The following is a 16,838-nucleotide window of genomic DNA, read 5'->3' on the forward strand; positions in this document are numbered from 1 at the left end:
ACGGATTTGCAGTCTTCTTTTTCTTTCAGTTTTTCCTGAGAAGCTCACCCAATGTTTACTCGTCTCTGGCCTCTCTGTCGGTCAGTCTCCCTTTTCTCTTCTTCTGTTCCTCCGACATTGGGTTTCTCTGTCTCTTTTTAGTCGGCTGATCCATAGGGGTGGGAATATCTTGGCACCTCACGTTTCGATTCGGATTATGAGTTCAACGATTCGATTCTGAAGCGATTATCGATGAACTCAATGCATCTCGATGCAACCATTTTTTTAATGTACATTTCCATGCGTGATTTTCAAAAATATATATATACATCTGGGTTTGCTACTCAGAGTTTGCTAATCACTTCCTACTTTTGTGATGATCATTAAAGACATAAACAGATGAATCAACTCATCTAATATTTCATAAGAAAGAAAGCTTTTGTCACAAATATGACTTTCTATGAACAATGCAATAATCAATGCAGCTTGCATTATAACACAATATGGAAGCATGCAAAAAATAGGTTTCAGTTTTATTTTATTTCTAATCCTTCTTTTCTATGTCATTTAAGGAAAAGCTGCTCTTGAATTAGAAGGAGTTCTTGTGTCTGGCTGTGAGTTTGCGCGTATGCTATGCGTAGGCTGAATCGCAATAGTGAAAGACAAATCAGATTGGCCAATACACATTGAAGAAAAATATTTTTTAAATTACAAAAAGTATCCCTCTCTGGCGAGCAGAATGTTGTAGCAGGCAAAACATTATTTATTTATTTTAATTCCGATTATTAATTTATCTGCATCGAGACAGAATCGTTCTAGCGAGAATCGCGATGCATCGAAGAATCGATTATTTTTCCCACCGCTACTGATCCATGATGAATGTAACAATCCCTTCGCTACTTACATACTTTTAGAATATCTTAAAAAGTATAAATTATTTAAAAAATCTGAAAAGAAGGCCGCGATTCCAACATAGGCGTCGATTACGGGGGGGACATGTCCCCCCCACTATTTGAAATACGAATTTTGTCACTACCACTTTTAAAAATGTGCAAACCAATTGCGACTGAAAAAATCCCCACATACTCCGAAATCGTCGAGTCTAAAATCATGCGAGGCGCGCACGAAGACATCATTTATTAGATAGACCTACCTAATAAACCGTTGGAACACACAAGACCGGAACCCATAGCAACGCCGGTAAACAAACCCCGACTCCCGAGAAGCCCAATCCCTATGAGCTCCCCGCGCTACGGCCATCCGGAGGCGCACAGAGCTTTTTGCTGTGATATTATATATACAATTATATTATATTATATGCTATTATATATAGAGCTCCGAGAGTCGCAAACGGCAACATTCACTTTCTCCTCCATGCTGCAGTTCACACCGGACTGCACTGCACTGAGTTTGACGGTTGAACGCTGATTGGCTGTGACGTTACACATGTCACTCAGTGGCCACGCTGTTGAACGCTGATTGGCTGTCAACACGCGAAATTTGTGTCAAAGTTGAAATATTTCAACTCGAGCGAATTTGTCGCGCCACAAATCCTCGTGAACGAAAGTGTGGCGCGACAAATCAAAACAAATCCAAAAAATCTGCCCGATACGCGTCTATACGTTCACTTTGTATGGGATCTTGTTGCCCCGTCGCGTTTGGTGTGAACGCACTGGAGAAGTTTCAAGATAGACAGCCAAAATTGACATTTTCATTCAGAAAATAGCCGGTCCTTTTGCTTCCTGTAAAAAGCATGTTTGTGACACGATATGGATACATCATCTAGCCTGCATGTGGAGGGCCACATAAGGTAAGAAATTGGTTTACGTAAACTTTGCTGCTGGTTCTGTTTGCTCGTGATGACCTGGCCAAAGGTTATCCACGGTCCTAAGCGATTGTGATCTGATTCTGGTTGGTGCTCCAGCTAATATGCATTGTATATATAGATTGCAGCTAGTAGCAGCTACACACGGTGCGATTGCTATGCCAATGTGGTTATAGTTGTTTTGTTTGATTGAGATATGTGACGACTTGGAGCCTGGTAGGCCTATCCTGACATAAATATGTTCTCGCATAACCTGTGTGATTATCCTAAACTGTAGGGGATTTTATTTGCGGGCAATTTGCTTATGATGTTGCAACGAGTGAAGTCTACATTGGTCCTTCGCAAGTGTTTATTGGTGGTCAGGATTTGGCAGATGCAATTCTTCTCTGGGCGCTTGTTTTTTTTTTTTTTTTTTTAATGCAGCATAACATATGCTACCAGCAGCCCTTGCTCGTCTTCAAAAGGCTGATGCTCAGTACCTCGTATCATTTCGTACCCCTTTTACAGTCTGGCATTGTTTGTCTGGTAAACTTTGTTGATGTCAAGATAAGTGTTAAATTGCCAACACTGTTCTTTGTCCTGTGTGTATTAGTATTACCTATCCCGAGCCAATACCCTGGTGTTTCCAACGCCGTTTTGCAAAACAAGCCAAAACACAAACTGTGTTTTCAACTTATTGTTCAAATAGGATTTTCCACACCTGACTATACACTGTAGAGCATATTGTAATGCAGCGTTGAATGGATGAATAGCTTACATAAGGGTACCCAGCACTTTTCAAACCACACTCAAGCTTATGGTTATTGTCCCCACCACTTCTAAAAACAAACTGACGCCCTTGGATTCCAAGCTAATACAAACATTTTAAAATTTAAATGGAGACTAGGTGAAAAATTGAGGAGATAGGTCCCAAAGTTTGTAGAGAATAATAAAGAAAAAAGAAAGAAAGAAAGAATAAAACTTAAGAAGAACAATAGTTGAGCGCTGCATGCAGCACTCACCTAAATATGTACACTTTATGTTGAAAGTATAGACCGTCACGATTCCCATTGAAACGAATTGCGTGGTGATTAGTTTTCTTAATGAGAGCTGGTCAATTGTGAAAAATGAATTAAACTGTAATCAGACAACGTGGTTATATGCTATAGACCCTAGAGTATCTGTGGTATAAAGGCTGGGACGAATTTCAAATTATAACTAGAAAAAGCCTTTCCTGCAGAAAATGCAGTGAGTGCTGTAGTAAAAAAAGAGGTTGAAAATATTACACATCTAGGTTGAGACATGAAGCAACGTTAAATGTCTTGAATTTCGAATCATAAATATGTACAATGTAGGCCTATCCTTTAAATACTTCCATGGAACAGATGGCCAATGTGAATAATAGATACGTGTGGACCGATGAAAAGGTAAAACTTTTCCTTGCTCTCATCGAAGAAAAAAACATTACAGCTATTTTAGGTGGAAAACAACGCATTTCCACTATATATTAGGACCTAAGAGAGAGCATGTTATCAAAAGGATACGCCCTGGAATGTGTGTAGTTTTCCGCTCTAACCACTTGATGGAAACGCACATAATTCGAATATCTTTTTGCAAACTTTCTAAAGATTCGCTTCACCTTAGGCAGAAACGTGACTAGTGTCTTCTACACCGTATTCTGAGACGTTTCGTCAACAGTTTTCTAGACGTTTAGATGTTCCTTGTTAAATGTTTTTTACGATTACACAGCGAAAAGTCAGACTCTTTCATTCTCTGTCTCTAAAAAACATCAAAGGTCACATGAACTAACGTCCATGTTAAGGTAAAGAGGCTGCCACACACCACTCTTTTGGAATCCAAGGCCAGCTCTCTAAAGGAGCCATCTCCATTCTGGGCGTTGATGAGCCAGTCCACAGACAATCCTACAGATGTATAGTCCACCTTGATCACATCCTTTAGCAGAGCCAATGTATGGACCACCTTGGCGGTCAACCTGTAAGTCAGACAGACAGACAGACAGACAGACAGACAGACAGACAGACAGACAGACAGACAGACAGACAGACAGACAGACAGACAGACAGACAGACAGACAGACAGACAGACAGACAGAATGCTGAATAAGGGAAAATCAGAAAGCAGGTTTTGGAGTGCATTGAATATGAAGATGCTTGGAATGGGATAGCACCAGTTTGTAAAGAGATGGTAGTTTTGTATAGGATGGTAATTATAAAAAAAAAATCATAATAATTATAATTATAATTATTAATATTATCATTTTGTAGCATGATCTGACCGTGTGCTTGGCTTTCCTTTCATCCACAAGCTGTAAGAAGACGGATTATCCTTGACTCTGAAGGACAACATATTGACCACACCTATGGGTGGATATACACACACACACACACATGCACACGCACACACACATTAATATATATAAAAACCAACAACAGATGGACAGACGGACAGACTGGGGTTTACCCTCTTTGATCCTTGTCTTTAGGTTGAATATGTTGGCCCGGACGTCCTCCCCCAGAACATTCCAGCGGTCGTTCCACTCCAGGTACCTGTACACATGGATGAGGGGGAGCAGCCCATCCAGCCCAGCTTCTGCAGATCCCAAGGGCCGACGGATGAGCTTCCCCAACCCTTCTGGCTCCAGTATCACAGACAGCATCTTACCCATGATCACCCCTGGACAACAGGGACATAGCAAACGTTGTGTAAGTCGCCATAACTATAGGAGATGATCTTCAAAGTGCTGCAGGTAAGACTTAATTATTTGAACATGATTTCTTAGAAATGCCAGGCCATCCATCAGTTATAAGTGTGTGAAATGCTCTGTGAGAATATCTGTCCCAAGATGACTGCACAAGGCTCTGTAGGAGACCATTTAGATTGTAGAACGCTCTGGCTGATTTCTGACCCACCAGGGCCTCTCCTCCATAATTGGTTCATAACTGCCTTAATGTACCTCGAAGGTGAGTGAATGCAACCGATTTCTTGTTGTTGTTGTTTATCGACAAACATCTTGCTCTTTCTGCCCTCTTTACAACTCCCTGCAAATCGCACATATAGCAACTTTAAAGGAAGAGACAGAGCCTACCATTGAAGGAGAGGGAGCGCTCAACAGACGAGTCAGGGACCAGGTCGGGAGGAGGTCTATTCTTAAGCAGCACTTTTATCTTCTCCGAGCCTGTGTTGTGATCGTAGAAACACATGGTTCTAGATATCAGTGTTTTTGTTTTCCATTGAAACAGATGGTCCTAGATGGCTCTGTGCGTGTGAGCTGACCATATATGCCTTGAGGGTCCAGAGTTCCTACAGAGGAGGTCTCCTTTCTAACACCTTCAGGCTGTTAAAACAAGGAAAATGTTATATCCATCTATCTATCCACCCATCGACCCATCTATTTATCCATATGTCTGTCTGTCTGTCATACCACCACACGGAGCTTCTTCTTCACGATGTCTCTGGGGGCCCCTGGTCTGTCCCTGGTCCTCAGGGTGAATATCAAGGTGTGCTCCCCAGGCTTTAGACCCAGCAGGGTGAAGGGGCCCCCTTTCCCCACTCCAGAACCAGAGAGATGGGTCCACACGCAAGCTGTGGTTTGCAGGCCACTGTCCCCATCGGATTGTGAGTGGAGCAAGCAGAACTCTGGACCAACCGTCAGAGTTACACAATACTGGGAAGGATTGAGAACAAACAGCTGACATCTTTGCTCCACGGCCGTATTCTTCTGCTCAACCCCTAATTCCTCTCGTCCACCTCTTCTACTTCTGGTTCACTCCTCTACTTCTGGTCCACCTCTTCTATTTGTGGTTCACCTCTTCTACTTCTGGTTCACTGTTATACTTCTGGTTCACTGTTATATTTCTGGTTCACTGTTATACTTCTGGTTCACTGTTATACTTCTGGTTCACTGTTATACTTCTGGTTCACTGTTATACTTCTGGTTCACTGTTATACTTCTGGTTATCTCTTATACTTCTGGTTCACTCTTATGCTTCTGGTTCACCTCTTATACTTCTGGGCCATGGTTCCTTAATGAGTCTGACTAATTGGTTCCTTGACAGGAGTCGTGCCTCTTTCTTGACACTTCTCTGAATACCTTGCAAGCATTTATCTATACAATCAACCAATATGGCAAGTGGAACTTTGTTTTCCTGCAATTGCAATGTGAGGTGTGTTTTGTTGTGAATTGGAGTTGTAGCTGCGTGTCGCTACCTGTATGGGTTCAATGTTCTCATTATAAACGGAGCCCAGCAGGTCGAGCTGTTCTCCTCGGACCAGCTGGTAGGGCAGAGGAATGTTGACACTAACCGGAAGACTGACTGATACCTGCACAGGATCCTGAACACAGATACCTACCACACACACACACAACAGGCCAAACATAAGAGTTTATATACAAAACAACACTGTCTATCACATTATCATTTCAATATAGCATAAACGACCATTCAAGATACAAACACAAAATGGCTTAAATACACCCCACGAACAACAGCACCCCAGATGCATAACAAGACAAACAAAGAAACAACAGACAAACACCAACAATTTTCTTGTTCCCCAGAAAATCCTGGTGTGAGGTAAGAGGTTATTGGACCTGGGGAGAAGGAGGCGTTGAGAAGGAGAGCAAGGAAGAGTTGATGAGAACCTACTGACCATTCTGGAACATTCCAACAGCAGTGATCTGCCAGGTGGTGAGAGAGTCTGGTAGACTCATGTTCACTGACAATAGGTGGTCTCTGAAAACAAACACATGCGCCTCCAATAATCAGATTAATAGATTAACGGTGCGGTAATTTGAATTTAATAGCAGTCATTTTTAAGAAATGCCCATTTATATTTTAGAACGCTCCTCCCTTCTGACTCATGGACTACTTTTCTACACAATGCTCCAAGCGACTTTCTAGTCAGCTACAGATACTGGTTCGGCATGATGGGACAGAAGATCCAAACTGAATGTGTTTTTGGCATTTATAAAAAAGTGTGTAGCCATGTGCAAAGCCACTATTGGAAGTTTTAAATGCAACCATGCTGCAGGAACTACTGCTACTACGACTACAAATGATATTACTGTCACTACAGCCTGTTCAACTACGACCACAATACATTTCTTTATATTGCTAATAATAAGAATGATCTTGTTTGAATGAGAAACTTAAATCGATATTTGAAGGGTCCACTACTACTAGAAACTAGAAGGAGAGAATGAGGCTAGGCGAGTCCTCACCTGACGGGCTGGACCTCCCACAGCCAGCTCTCTGGGAAGTAGCTTCTGACTGAAGGGGCCATGTCCAAGTCAGAGCCCATATCTACACACACACACACACACACACACACACACACACACACACACACACACACACACACACACACACACACACACACACACACACACACACACACACACACACACACACACACACACACACACACACACATTAATAATGACCAATTCCTTATAATTGATATGGTAAGCTGATTACGTGTTATAGACATAGAAAAATAAGGATGGTAGTTTGGAGTAGTTAAACAGCCATTTCTAGGTAACCCAACAGTAACCCACAGCAGAACCTATGCTAGTGCCTCAGTTTTACTTTAGGTTTCCCAGTAATCCTAGTACCTTAGTATTTAGATAGATGCTGTATTGCAACCCGGTATCACGCAATTTTGTGCTCATGCGCACGAACGTTAATCTATTGAATCGTGTTCCAGAGCACGATAGTCCGACTTTTTTCGTGCTACACAGAACGAAAGTAAACCAATGCATTCTGAATGGGAGTGTTCTCAGACAATTAACGTGCTCCACAAAACGCTACGAGAGAGAGAGAGAAAGAGAGAGAGGGAGGGACAGAGAGAGAGAGCGAGAGAGAGGCTTCAGAAAGGGTGTGCGCAGATAGTACAGTGCACCCTAGTTATGTTTATGCCAAAACCACAAATGCTATATATATATATATATATATATATATATATATATATATATATATATATATATTGCCTAATTATATATATTGCCTATATATATATATATAGGCTATATATATAATTAGGCTATAATTATATTATTTAGCGTGTAATGAGACAATCTATAGCCAAATTGTCGAAGATGCCCGAGAATCTCCGGAAATATCAGCATGGGAAATCGGCGCATCAGACCCATAAAACTATACAGAAAGACCTCATCTCAAGCGGGAGAGAACGTTTGCGGTGCTGGTTTGTGTCACGTAAGTACAGGGCTCTCAAGTCTCATGCATTTGGCGTGAGACACACGCAATTCAACCCATTCACACGATCACGAAAATACGTGACACTGTCACGTTATTTAATCTATTGAAATGTGATCGGGGACACTTATTTCGGACCCCTTCCTGCCCTCGGGGTCCGACCGGGCCAAGTTTCGGTGTGGGGGCCCCAGTTAGGCCCTAGAATAAGGTATTCAAATTTCAGGGCGGTAGGTCCTTCCTTTATCAAAAACTGTTTTTCCACCACATTCTGAACCATTAGGTCTTGCAGGCAACACTTCTGAGGAGCTTTGTCCAAATGACAGTCCATTTGGGAAAACTTTTTTTCTCTAAGGGCTAGAACTCCAAATCTCGGATATGTCGTTCTCGGGGCCCCGGTGAATGACAAACATTTTAGCATCCCTAGCTATCTCGAAAAGGCCGGAAAAGGGGCGTGACCTCCAACAGTACAGTAAATGTACATAAGACAGAGGTTAGTTTCTAGTCCCCATTTTTTATGGGATGGAGGTGTACATGTGTGGCTTAAGGTGTGTAGACACAGCTGGCCTGTGGCCACGTTTTTGAAGTCTGGGGTCAAAAGGTCAAAAGGAGCCGGCACCACGCCGCTTATGAGATAACAAAAAGTTCATGTGTATTTCTCTCATAACTTTTTGTCATTATTAAAGAGAGGCCTAATTCTCAGATATGCATGTTGGATGGCTAGGGTGTAAGTTTGGGAAGAACTTTAGGCCAAAATCTTGCAAGCGAGCCGCTGGGTGAGGTGCAACGAGATGGAGCACTTGCTGAGTCATTTCCTGTAGGGCTGGAGCCACAGGTTGAAGCGTATGCATCCTTTGAGGCCCCCTTTGATATATAAGAGACCCCAAGGTACAGCTTACTTAAAGGTTCTCGACTCAGTCACCTATTGCATCACTTCCTTTAGGGCTTCGGCCTCCTAATTGATCATTGTAGTATAATTGAATGCCCTCTTTCATATATAATACCTCCACCACTGGGACGTGGCAACAATTTCCAAATCCATATGGGGAGGGGGGGGGGGGATGCTTGTGGACGGTAGGGGTGTACACTAGACATAAATAGCAAGCAAACTCAGGAGAAATATTTATTTAATAAATTGTTTCAAATAACCCTGCCTCGTTAAATCAATGAGCTTGGTGTTTTGCTTTCAAAAATAGGTTATAGAAGAAGTCTAAACTGCAGAAAATAAAAACATCCAAGCTGCCTTTTAAGGATACCTTGGAATATCTGTCTATTTTTTAACCATCGGACCCTAGTTTACGACAAAAACAAGACAATTGACGGCAGCTCCTTTGCCGCGTGGTTTTTAGAGCCATGTAAGGATTAGAGGGGGGCGGTCGATAGCAACCACTAGGGATGGGCCAAATGATTATTTTCCGGGAACTAGTTCTTTCAGTTCAGTTCACTATAACGATTCGTTGGTTTGATTCGTTCGTTTTGATTCGTTCGTTACGTCAGATGACAGGGATCTCACAGGTGTCTGCCCCCCACCCGCGAGACGCCCTGAGCATAATTTAAGCGACTTTTAGGCTTTACCCCTCGTGAAAATCGACAAGATATACTATATAGCATAACCAAACGTCCCACCAATATTTATACCACTTGCTTACTCTCTATATGTCATTCATGGTTTTATATTTATAATTTTATTTTACTTTAGATTTAATTCTTCATTATTCAGGCATTACACAACTTTCATGGTAATAAATAAAAAAATACGAGCTGCAGTTTAATTTCTTTGTTTGTTCTTGAATTGACGTAGAATGGAGCAAAGACTCCTGGGATTGGAAAATGCGTTTATCCAATAAACAGATGAGGTCAAGTCTATTTTCAGAAATGTAGGGGGATATATGAGTGGCCCCACGTCGAATGGTATGACCCAAGATACGTTTACCCAGGTGCCATGGCAACACCATTGCTACCTCTCATTGGCTGAATCTTTGAGAACGTTGTAGACTCAATCAATATACGTCGCGGGGAGACGAAGCTCTGTTCGTTTATTTATTTTTATTTACGTGACCATATTTTTTGTTTTATATTATAAAAAAAGAATCAAATAACCAGTTCTTCTTGTTTTGGGGAACCAGTTCTTGTCGTTCACGATCGGGATTCGTTCGTTGTGAACGAATCGGTCGTGACCGACTCATCCCTAGCAACCACCATAGCAACCATGACGGTCTAGTGACTGGATGCAGCCCCGTTGAAAAAAATAGAATACCACCCTACACACTCAGGAGATTAATGATATTTAAATTATTATGACCATGAAGTCTTTATTTGCATGGGTTTACATTTCTTTCTGTGCAGCATGGAAAAATCTGAGAAACACTCCCATTCAGAACGCATTGGTTTACATTTCGTTCTTTGGAGCACGGTTGTTTTTATTTATTTATTTATTTTCAGTTTTTGAGGAGGTGCTTCAAAGATGCAAATGTTTCTGCAATAATCCAAAATCCAATGGAAAAACCCGTTGGCTTTTTGTCAAGGGAACCCAGGGCGACGCTCACTTCCGGGTTGGCCAACATACGTCATCCCTCCACCACTCTACTGTCAATTCGTCTACTTAACGCCTGACCCCCCCCCCCCAATGGACATGTGAAATCCTCTACCATATATATATATATTTTTTTTTAAAAGACACTTATGTCTGCATATTTATATTTATTGTGCCTATTGCTGTTGTTTGTGTTTGTATTTTTGCTTTTTGCACTGCTTTATTTTGCACTATGGGTAGTGAGCACCACCCCAATTTCATTGTACAAGTTTGCACAATGACAATAAAGTCTGAATCTGAATCTGAATCTGATCAGCAGAGAAATAATTTGTCTGCAAAGACGGTGACGTCGCTTAGCAACGGAAGACGCTGGGGTTGACAAGTCACGGGACTACTACCCATGCAAGTGAACGGAGCGTTTCACGGCATTGAGAAGATCCGTGTAATAAAGGCCTATAATATTTCTGTTCTTGGCATAGATTTCTCCTCAGATTAGGCCAATAAACCAATGATAAAATAAAAATATAAACGCTCGATCAAAGGCCCGCCCCGAGGATAGTGGTGGGAAATATCGGCCAGACCCGGCCCGCGTCGGGCTCGGGCTCGGGCAGAGAATCTAAACACTGACTGGAACTACTAAGCAGGTGTCTGTAAGCCTATATCAGGAGTTAATGCACGCCCTGCAGCCAATCAGAATACGAGTATTCCCCCAGACCGTGGTATAAACAATATTATTCACGAGTTATAATCAACCCCTACACATCAATATTAATGATAACCCATTAAATACGGTATGATTTCTAGATGTCATGGCAACGTCCGCTCGTGACACTGGACTTGCGAGGCATCGACGCGGACTTCCATTCACATAGCCAAAAACAAGAGAATAGATGGCTAGATAAAATAAACATCAAGACATACAATTCTAAAAATAACAGATGAAGCGGATAAAATAACAGATTTTTTCCTTCGCGGTTTGCGTACAGAGCAGCGCACCTGCATTTAATATATCCGTGAATTGTCACAATTTCTCAGAATCAAAGGTGAAAGTAGAAACGGGTGGCCAAAAGCTGTCATATTGTTAGTTATCACAGAAAATTTTAAGTAGAAACGGGTGGCCAAAAGCTGTCATTTGTTAGTTATCACAGACAATTTTCAACAATGAATGATCTGTACAGAGCTCCTTAAGGGACATTAGGGAGAACGCTCCCGGGCAGAACCTTAGTTTGGAAGTCGTGCTTATAGTGACACGACAAATACTTCCAATTGAAATACAAAATTTAGAAAATACGTGTCCCTGATCACGTTTCAATAGATTAAATAAAGTGACAGTGTCACGTATTTTCGTGAGACCAGGTTCGAGCGTGTGCATGGGTTGAATTGCGTGTGTCTCACGCCAAATGCATGAGACTTGAGAGCCCTGTACTTACGTGACACAAACCAGCACCGCAAACGTTCTCTCCCGCTTGAGATGAGGTCTTTCTGTATAGGTTTATGGGTCTGATGCGCCGATTTCCCATGCTGATATTTCCGGAGATACTCGGGCATCTTCGACAATTTGGCTATATTACACAATTTGTCTCTTTACACGCTAAATAATATAATTATAGCCTAATTATATATATAGCCTATATATATATATATATAGGCAATACATATACTTAGGCTATATATATATATATATATATATACCGCATTTGTGGTTTGGGCATAAACATAACTAGGGTGCACTGTACTATCTGCGCACACCCTTTCTGAAGCCTCTCTCTCGCTCTCTCTCTCTGTCCTTCCCTCTCTCTCTTTCTCTTTCTCTCTCGTAGCGTTTTGTGGAGCACGTTAATTGCCTGAGAACACTCCCATTCAGAATGCATTGGTTTACTTTCGTTCTGTGTAGCACGAAAAAATTAGGACTATCGTGCTCTGGAACACGATTCAATAGATTAACGTTCGTGCACATGAGCACGAAATCGCGTGATACCGGGTTGTGTATTACTAGTACCTTAGTATTAAGATAGGTACAGTATTACTTGTACCCTAGTATTAAGATAGGTGCAATATTACTAGTACCCTAGTATTAAGATAGGTGGAGTAGTACCCTGATAGCGCACCTGGATACTAGGCACGATGTGCACTGCTGCGAGAGATCTTGAGGCCATATGAGACAGTACACAATGATTGTATGTTGCTAGCTGACATTCTCCATGTTTTTATGTTTCAGTGACTTTTGCTCGCCCCACTTGGTTTTAATCAAATTGTGTTTTAATTGAGCTTTATGCATTTGTTTGACCACTGGCCAATGCTATGGGTCCGAAGGCGTGAGAACTGTGCGACTCAACTCCCACATTTCTATCAAAACAAAGCAAACGTTGCTGATTGCAGCTATAGACATAAACACATACCACAAGCTTATGTACGTTTGGTATGTCAACGTCCCTCACATTTTCACTGCCACAATGTTTTTTAGGAAAAAGGCTACCAGTGATGCTGAATAACTGGTTAGCTTAGACAGCGGGGGGTGTAAATCAGATCAATTGAATGGCGTTCTGAACCTGTGCTCTTTTGTGCCAATTTCACTATCTACTTACAGTAATGGGCTGTTCAATTCCTCTACTTGCATGATTTGCATAAAATACCTATCCCCCCTAAATAAGTATGGGACAATTTATTGATGCACTTCTCTCTGAAGGAATAATGATGCTCAAAGATGAGGCCTCTATTTTATGTGCAAACATTATGGATCTGATGCAATATTAGATGTATATATAAACAAATGAGTCGGACTGACCTCTGGAATATTGGAGATATTCTGAGAGGCTTTCCAATCCGCGTTCGCAGCAGTCCTGGAAGGCTTTCCTGCAGCGCGGGTACGTTTTACGAATTGATTGGATAGCAAACTGCTCACAGGTCACACTGCTGGGAATGTGGTCCAGACCCCTCCTGCAGCACCTGCCTAAGTTTCCATGCCCAGCCACTGGAAATGCATACAAGCACCGAAACAAATATGCACAATCATAAATATGTCGACGCACACACACACACAATATGCACAATACCCACCATCACGATCCTTAGCCTTTGAATTGCATATACTGTCAAAGCAAAGGGATGCCACCCTTTCATTCATGCATGTGTTTAGCAATTTACACTTGTTTTACTTTGAAAGCAAGGAAGGGATTTGTGGTGGCATCGCATGATGATATATAATGGCTACGTTGGTATAGAGAGGTGGAAGAGTCCTTACCCAATTCATTTTTCTGGGCCTCTGTGAGAGATCTCTTTGCCCGAACCAAACCTGGGCGGAAACCTGCACACACAAATACACACCTCCCTGTGACTGAATACATAGTTCATAACACATCTCGAAACGTTTTAGCAGGTCACAAATCGCACGACATTCGAGGAAACACCCCTATCATATTGATCGCTCAGACCACCCATCAACATCAACCGCTGGCCTGACGGAGCTCCACATCAAACCACACACACTGGCGTTAACGTATCAACAACGTCGTCGTCCCTTCATTGTGACGTCTAGCTCTTAACTAATAGTCATTTAGATGTCACGAAAATAACACAACCTAGAACGAGTAGAACGATCACAACAGAAACTGTAAGAATATAGGATCTTACTTGTGTTTTTACTAAAAAACGGCCTTATTTAGTAAAAATTACAAAATGGCATATAATACTATTTTGATTCTCTAACAAATTACCATGATTAACTAACAAAACCCTTGTTTACTGCCATTATTGTGGTTCAAGATGAAGGCTACCACTGACGCTATGAACATCCCAGGTTTTGGTTAAACAGCAGCTAGTGCAAATCTGATCAAAGGAAGTACGTTCTGCCCCTGGGACTTTTTGTGACATTTACAAAAACAATCTTACATTATACCACGGCTCTTCTTAATGCTGTAGAATTTTCATTCATTTGAATGGGCCTTCCCAACGTTCAATGGTCCATTATTTTTGCATTGTTGACCGGTGCTAAGCATAATTGACTGCTGTCAAGGGAAGTGGATTTTTTGCCTCTGATTCCCATCTTTCGTAGCACTCCACAAGTAGTCCGGTAACTTATCAACCCCAGCATATTCGGTTGCTAAGCGATGTCGACTTCTTTGGCGATCATTTTCTCTGCTGATCAACACTACGAATGGTCACAAATAAATTGTAAAAAGACACACCGTGGGAAGTAAATTTTCCATTTGGCAAGTAGCCGTATAAATATATAGAACGCCGGTCATTATCAAAAAAAATCCTGTTAATGACCGGCGTTACATACATTATCCCTTATATAAATGGCTTTCAGATTCATCTTATGTTAATGTAACAAACGCAATCTAGGTGGCTGCCACACTACACCTAGGTGAGATTTATGGGGCTCCTGCAGGTAAAGAACACAGGTTGATGGTATTAAAAGGGACTTTATTGTAGAAGTTTGCAGGTAATGATGCATGGCACTGGTGCTCCATGTTGCCATGATGGAGGTCTCTCCCTGAGTGTGCGTGGAGATGGCTGGTTTAACCTCTGCACAGTAATAACTCAATGTGCAACAGGTGTGCAGTCTCACCCAGCGCCAGAGTCCAATCAGACTTTGGTCAGGTGAGGCTGCTTAAACCAGCCATCATCCACACAAACTCCCACAGTCATGATTTCTATAAAATATCTTTCACCCAAAAATAAATATGTGACATCGTTATTGATGAAATTCTTTCTGCAGGACAAATTATGCAAAAAGAAACATGCATTAAATGTTCCAAGCAGGGCCGTTTCTATATAAAAGCGATATGAGAGATGGCTTGAGCTCTAAGTAGGATATGAGTAAAGGCCCCCAGAGGTCAGAAGGAGCCCTGGTTCCTGCTTTACTCTTGGTTGAATTGGTTTAGAAATGAGTCAGACTTACCTGGTCGGGAATATTGGAAATCTCCTGTGATGTGTGCCAAGCTGCGTTCGCAGCAGTCCTGGAAGGCTTTCCTGCAGCTCGGGTACGCTTGACGAATTGAATGGATAGCAAACTGCTCACAGGTCACACTGTTGGGAATGTAGCCCAGACCCCTCCTGCAGCACTTGCCTACGTTTCCATGACCAGCCACTAGAAACGCATACAAGCACCCAAACAATACACACATGAAGAATCATAAACATGCCCTCGCACACACACAATATGCACACTACCCACCATCATGATCCTTATTCTGTGAATTGCATATTCTGTCGAAGAAAAGGAATGCTACCCTTTAATTAATGCGTGTGTGCTGCAATATACATTTGTTTTACTTGGCAGAAAGGAAGGGATTAGTCATTGCATCACATGATGATATTTAATGGCTACGTTGGTATAGAGAGGTGGAAGAGCCCTTACCCAATTCATTTTCCTGGGCCTCTGTGAGAGATCTCTTTGCTCGAGGAACAGGAGCCGGTTGGGGCGGCGCTGCCAAATGGAAGAATTCATCCAAATTATTTCACAAATTATCTGTTAAATTCATCTAAAGTCATGATTTGTATAAAACACTTATCTACCAAAAATAAGTCTAGGACATCGTTATTGGTGCAATAATTTCTGCAGGAATAATGCATTGAATGTTCCAAGCAGAGCCGTTTCTAGCTATAAGCTACGGCAGGCATCTCCAAACGGCGGACCGCGGTCCGGGTCCGGACCAAGTGACGGTCCTATCCGGACCCATGACCAATTTAAAATAATAATAAAAATATATATATATATCATTATAGTGAAATCATTTTTTTTTATGATTTCACTATACAAAGCATGATTATGTTAGTAAAATCATTTCTCACTGAAATACAAATTGAAAGGCAGAATAGCCTGTAGTACAGCAGGAAAACAGCAAAAAGCAATGATCTTCAAAGAGTGAAGATCATGCACTCACCCAACTCCCCCCCTCCCTCGGTCTGTCACGGCATAGCGTCACTCAAAAAATAGACAATCAAATTTTTTGTTTACCGGAAGAGCGATTTGGAATGAGAAAATGGCTTGCTTGAAAACAGACATTTTAAAGATGAATGGACTGACCAATACAGGTTCATTCTCCCGCAAGGCAGTACTAAACCTTTGTTGTGTCTTTTATGTGTTGAAACCGTGGCGCTGATAAAAAGCGGGAATATTAAGCGGCATTACGAATCCAAACACAGATCCTTCGAGGAAAAGTATCCCCAGAAGTCAGAAGTAAGAGTGTGAAAAATATCCGAGCTGAGAGCTCAGTATGAGAGGTCTACCCGTGTCTTCACACACTCATTTACAGGCCAGCAACTTGCAACATAAAAAAACTTT

General features: G+C 41.7%; 1 protein-coding gene across 6 annotated transcripts in view; it reads right to left on the reverse strand.

Annotated features, from left to right (window-relative positions):
• The window catches only part of c5 (complement component 5), a 47,000-nt gene that overhangs the window by 13,964 nt on the left and 16,198 nt on the right, over positions 1–16,838 (reverse strand). For 5 of the 6 annotated variants that reach the window (XM_056592823.1, XM_056592826.1, XM_056592827.1 and 2 more), the window contains 13 exons: positions 15,912–15,980; positions 15,453–15,641; positions 13,791–13,853; positions 13,335–13,520; positions 7,026–7,107; positions 6,455–6,537; positions 6,011–6,150; positions 5,226–5,468; positions 5,078–5,138; positions 4,890–4,979; positions 4,265–4,477; positions 4,080–4,161; positions 3,626–3,776 (listed from right to left, as the gene is read on the reverse strand). In XM_056592823.1, coding sequence (XP_056448798.1) covers positions 3,626–3,776; positions 4,080–4,161; positions 4,265–4,477; positions 4,890–4,979; positions 5,078–5,138; positions 5,226–5,468; positions 6,011–6,150; positions 6,455–6,537; positions 7,026–7,107; positions 13,335–13,520; positions 13,791–13,853; positions 15,453–15,641; positions 15,912–15,980 — 1,652 coding nt within the window. The remainder of the gene's footprint in view (positions 1–3,625; positions 3,777–4,079; positions 4,162–4,264; positions 4,478–4,889; positions 4,980–5,077; positions 5,139–5,225; positions 5,469–6,010; positions 6,151–6,454; positions 6,538–7,025; positions 7,108–13,334; positions 13,521–13,790; positions 13,854–15,452; positions 15,642–15,911; positions 15,981–16,838) is intronic. The other variant, XM_056592825.1, reaches the window with a different exon arrangement.

The sequence above is a fragment of the Gadus chalcogrammus genome, chromosome 6, assembly GCF_026213295.1.
Source record: "Gadus chalcogrammus isolate NIFS_2021 chromosome 6, NIFS_Gcha_1.0, whole genome shotgun sequence".
Taxonomy (NCBI): Eukaryota; Metazoa; Chordata; class Actinopteri; order Gadiformes; family Gadidae; genus Gadus; species Gadus chalcogrammus.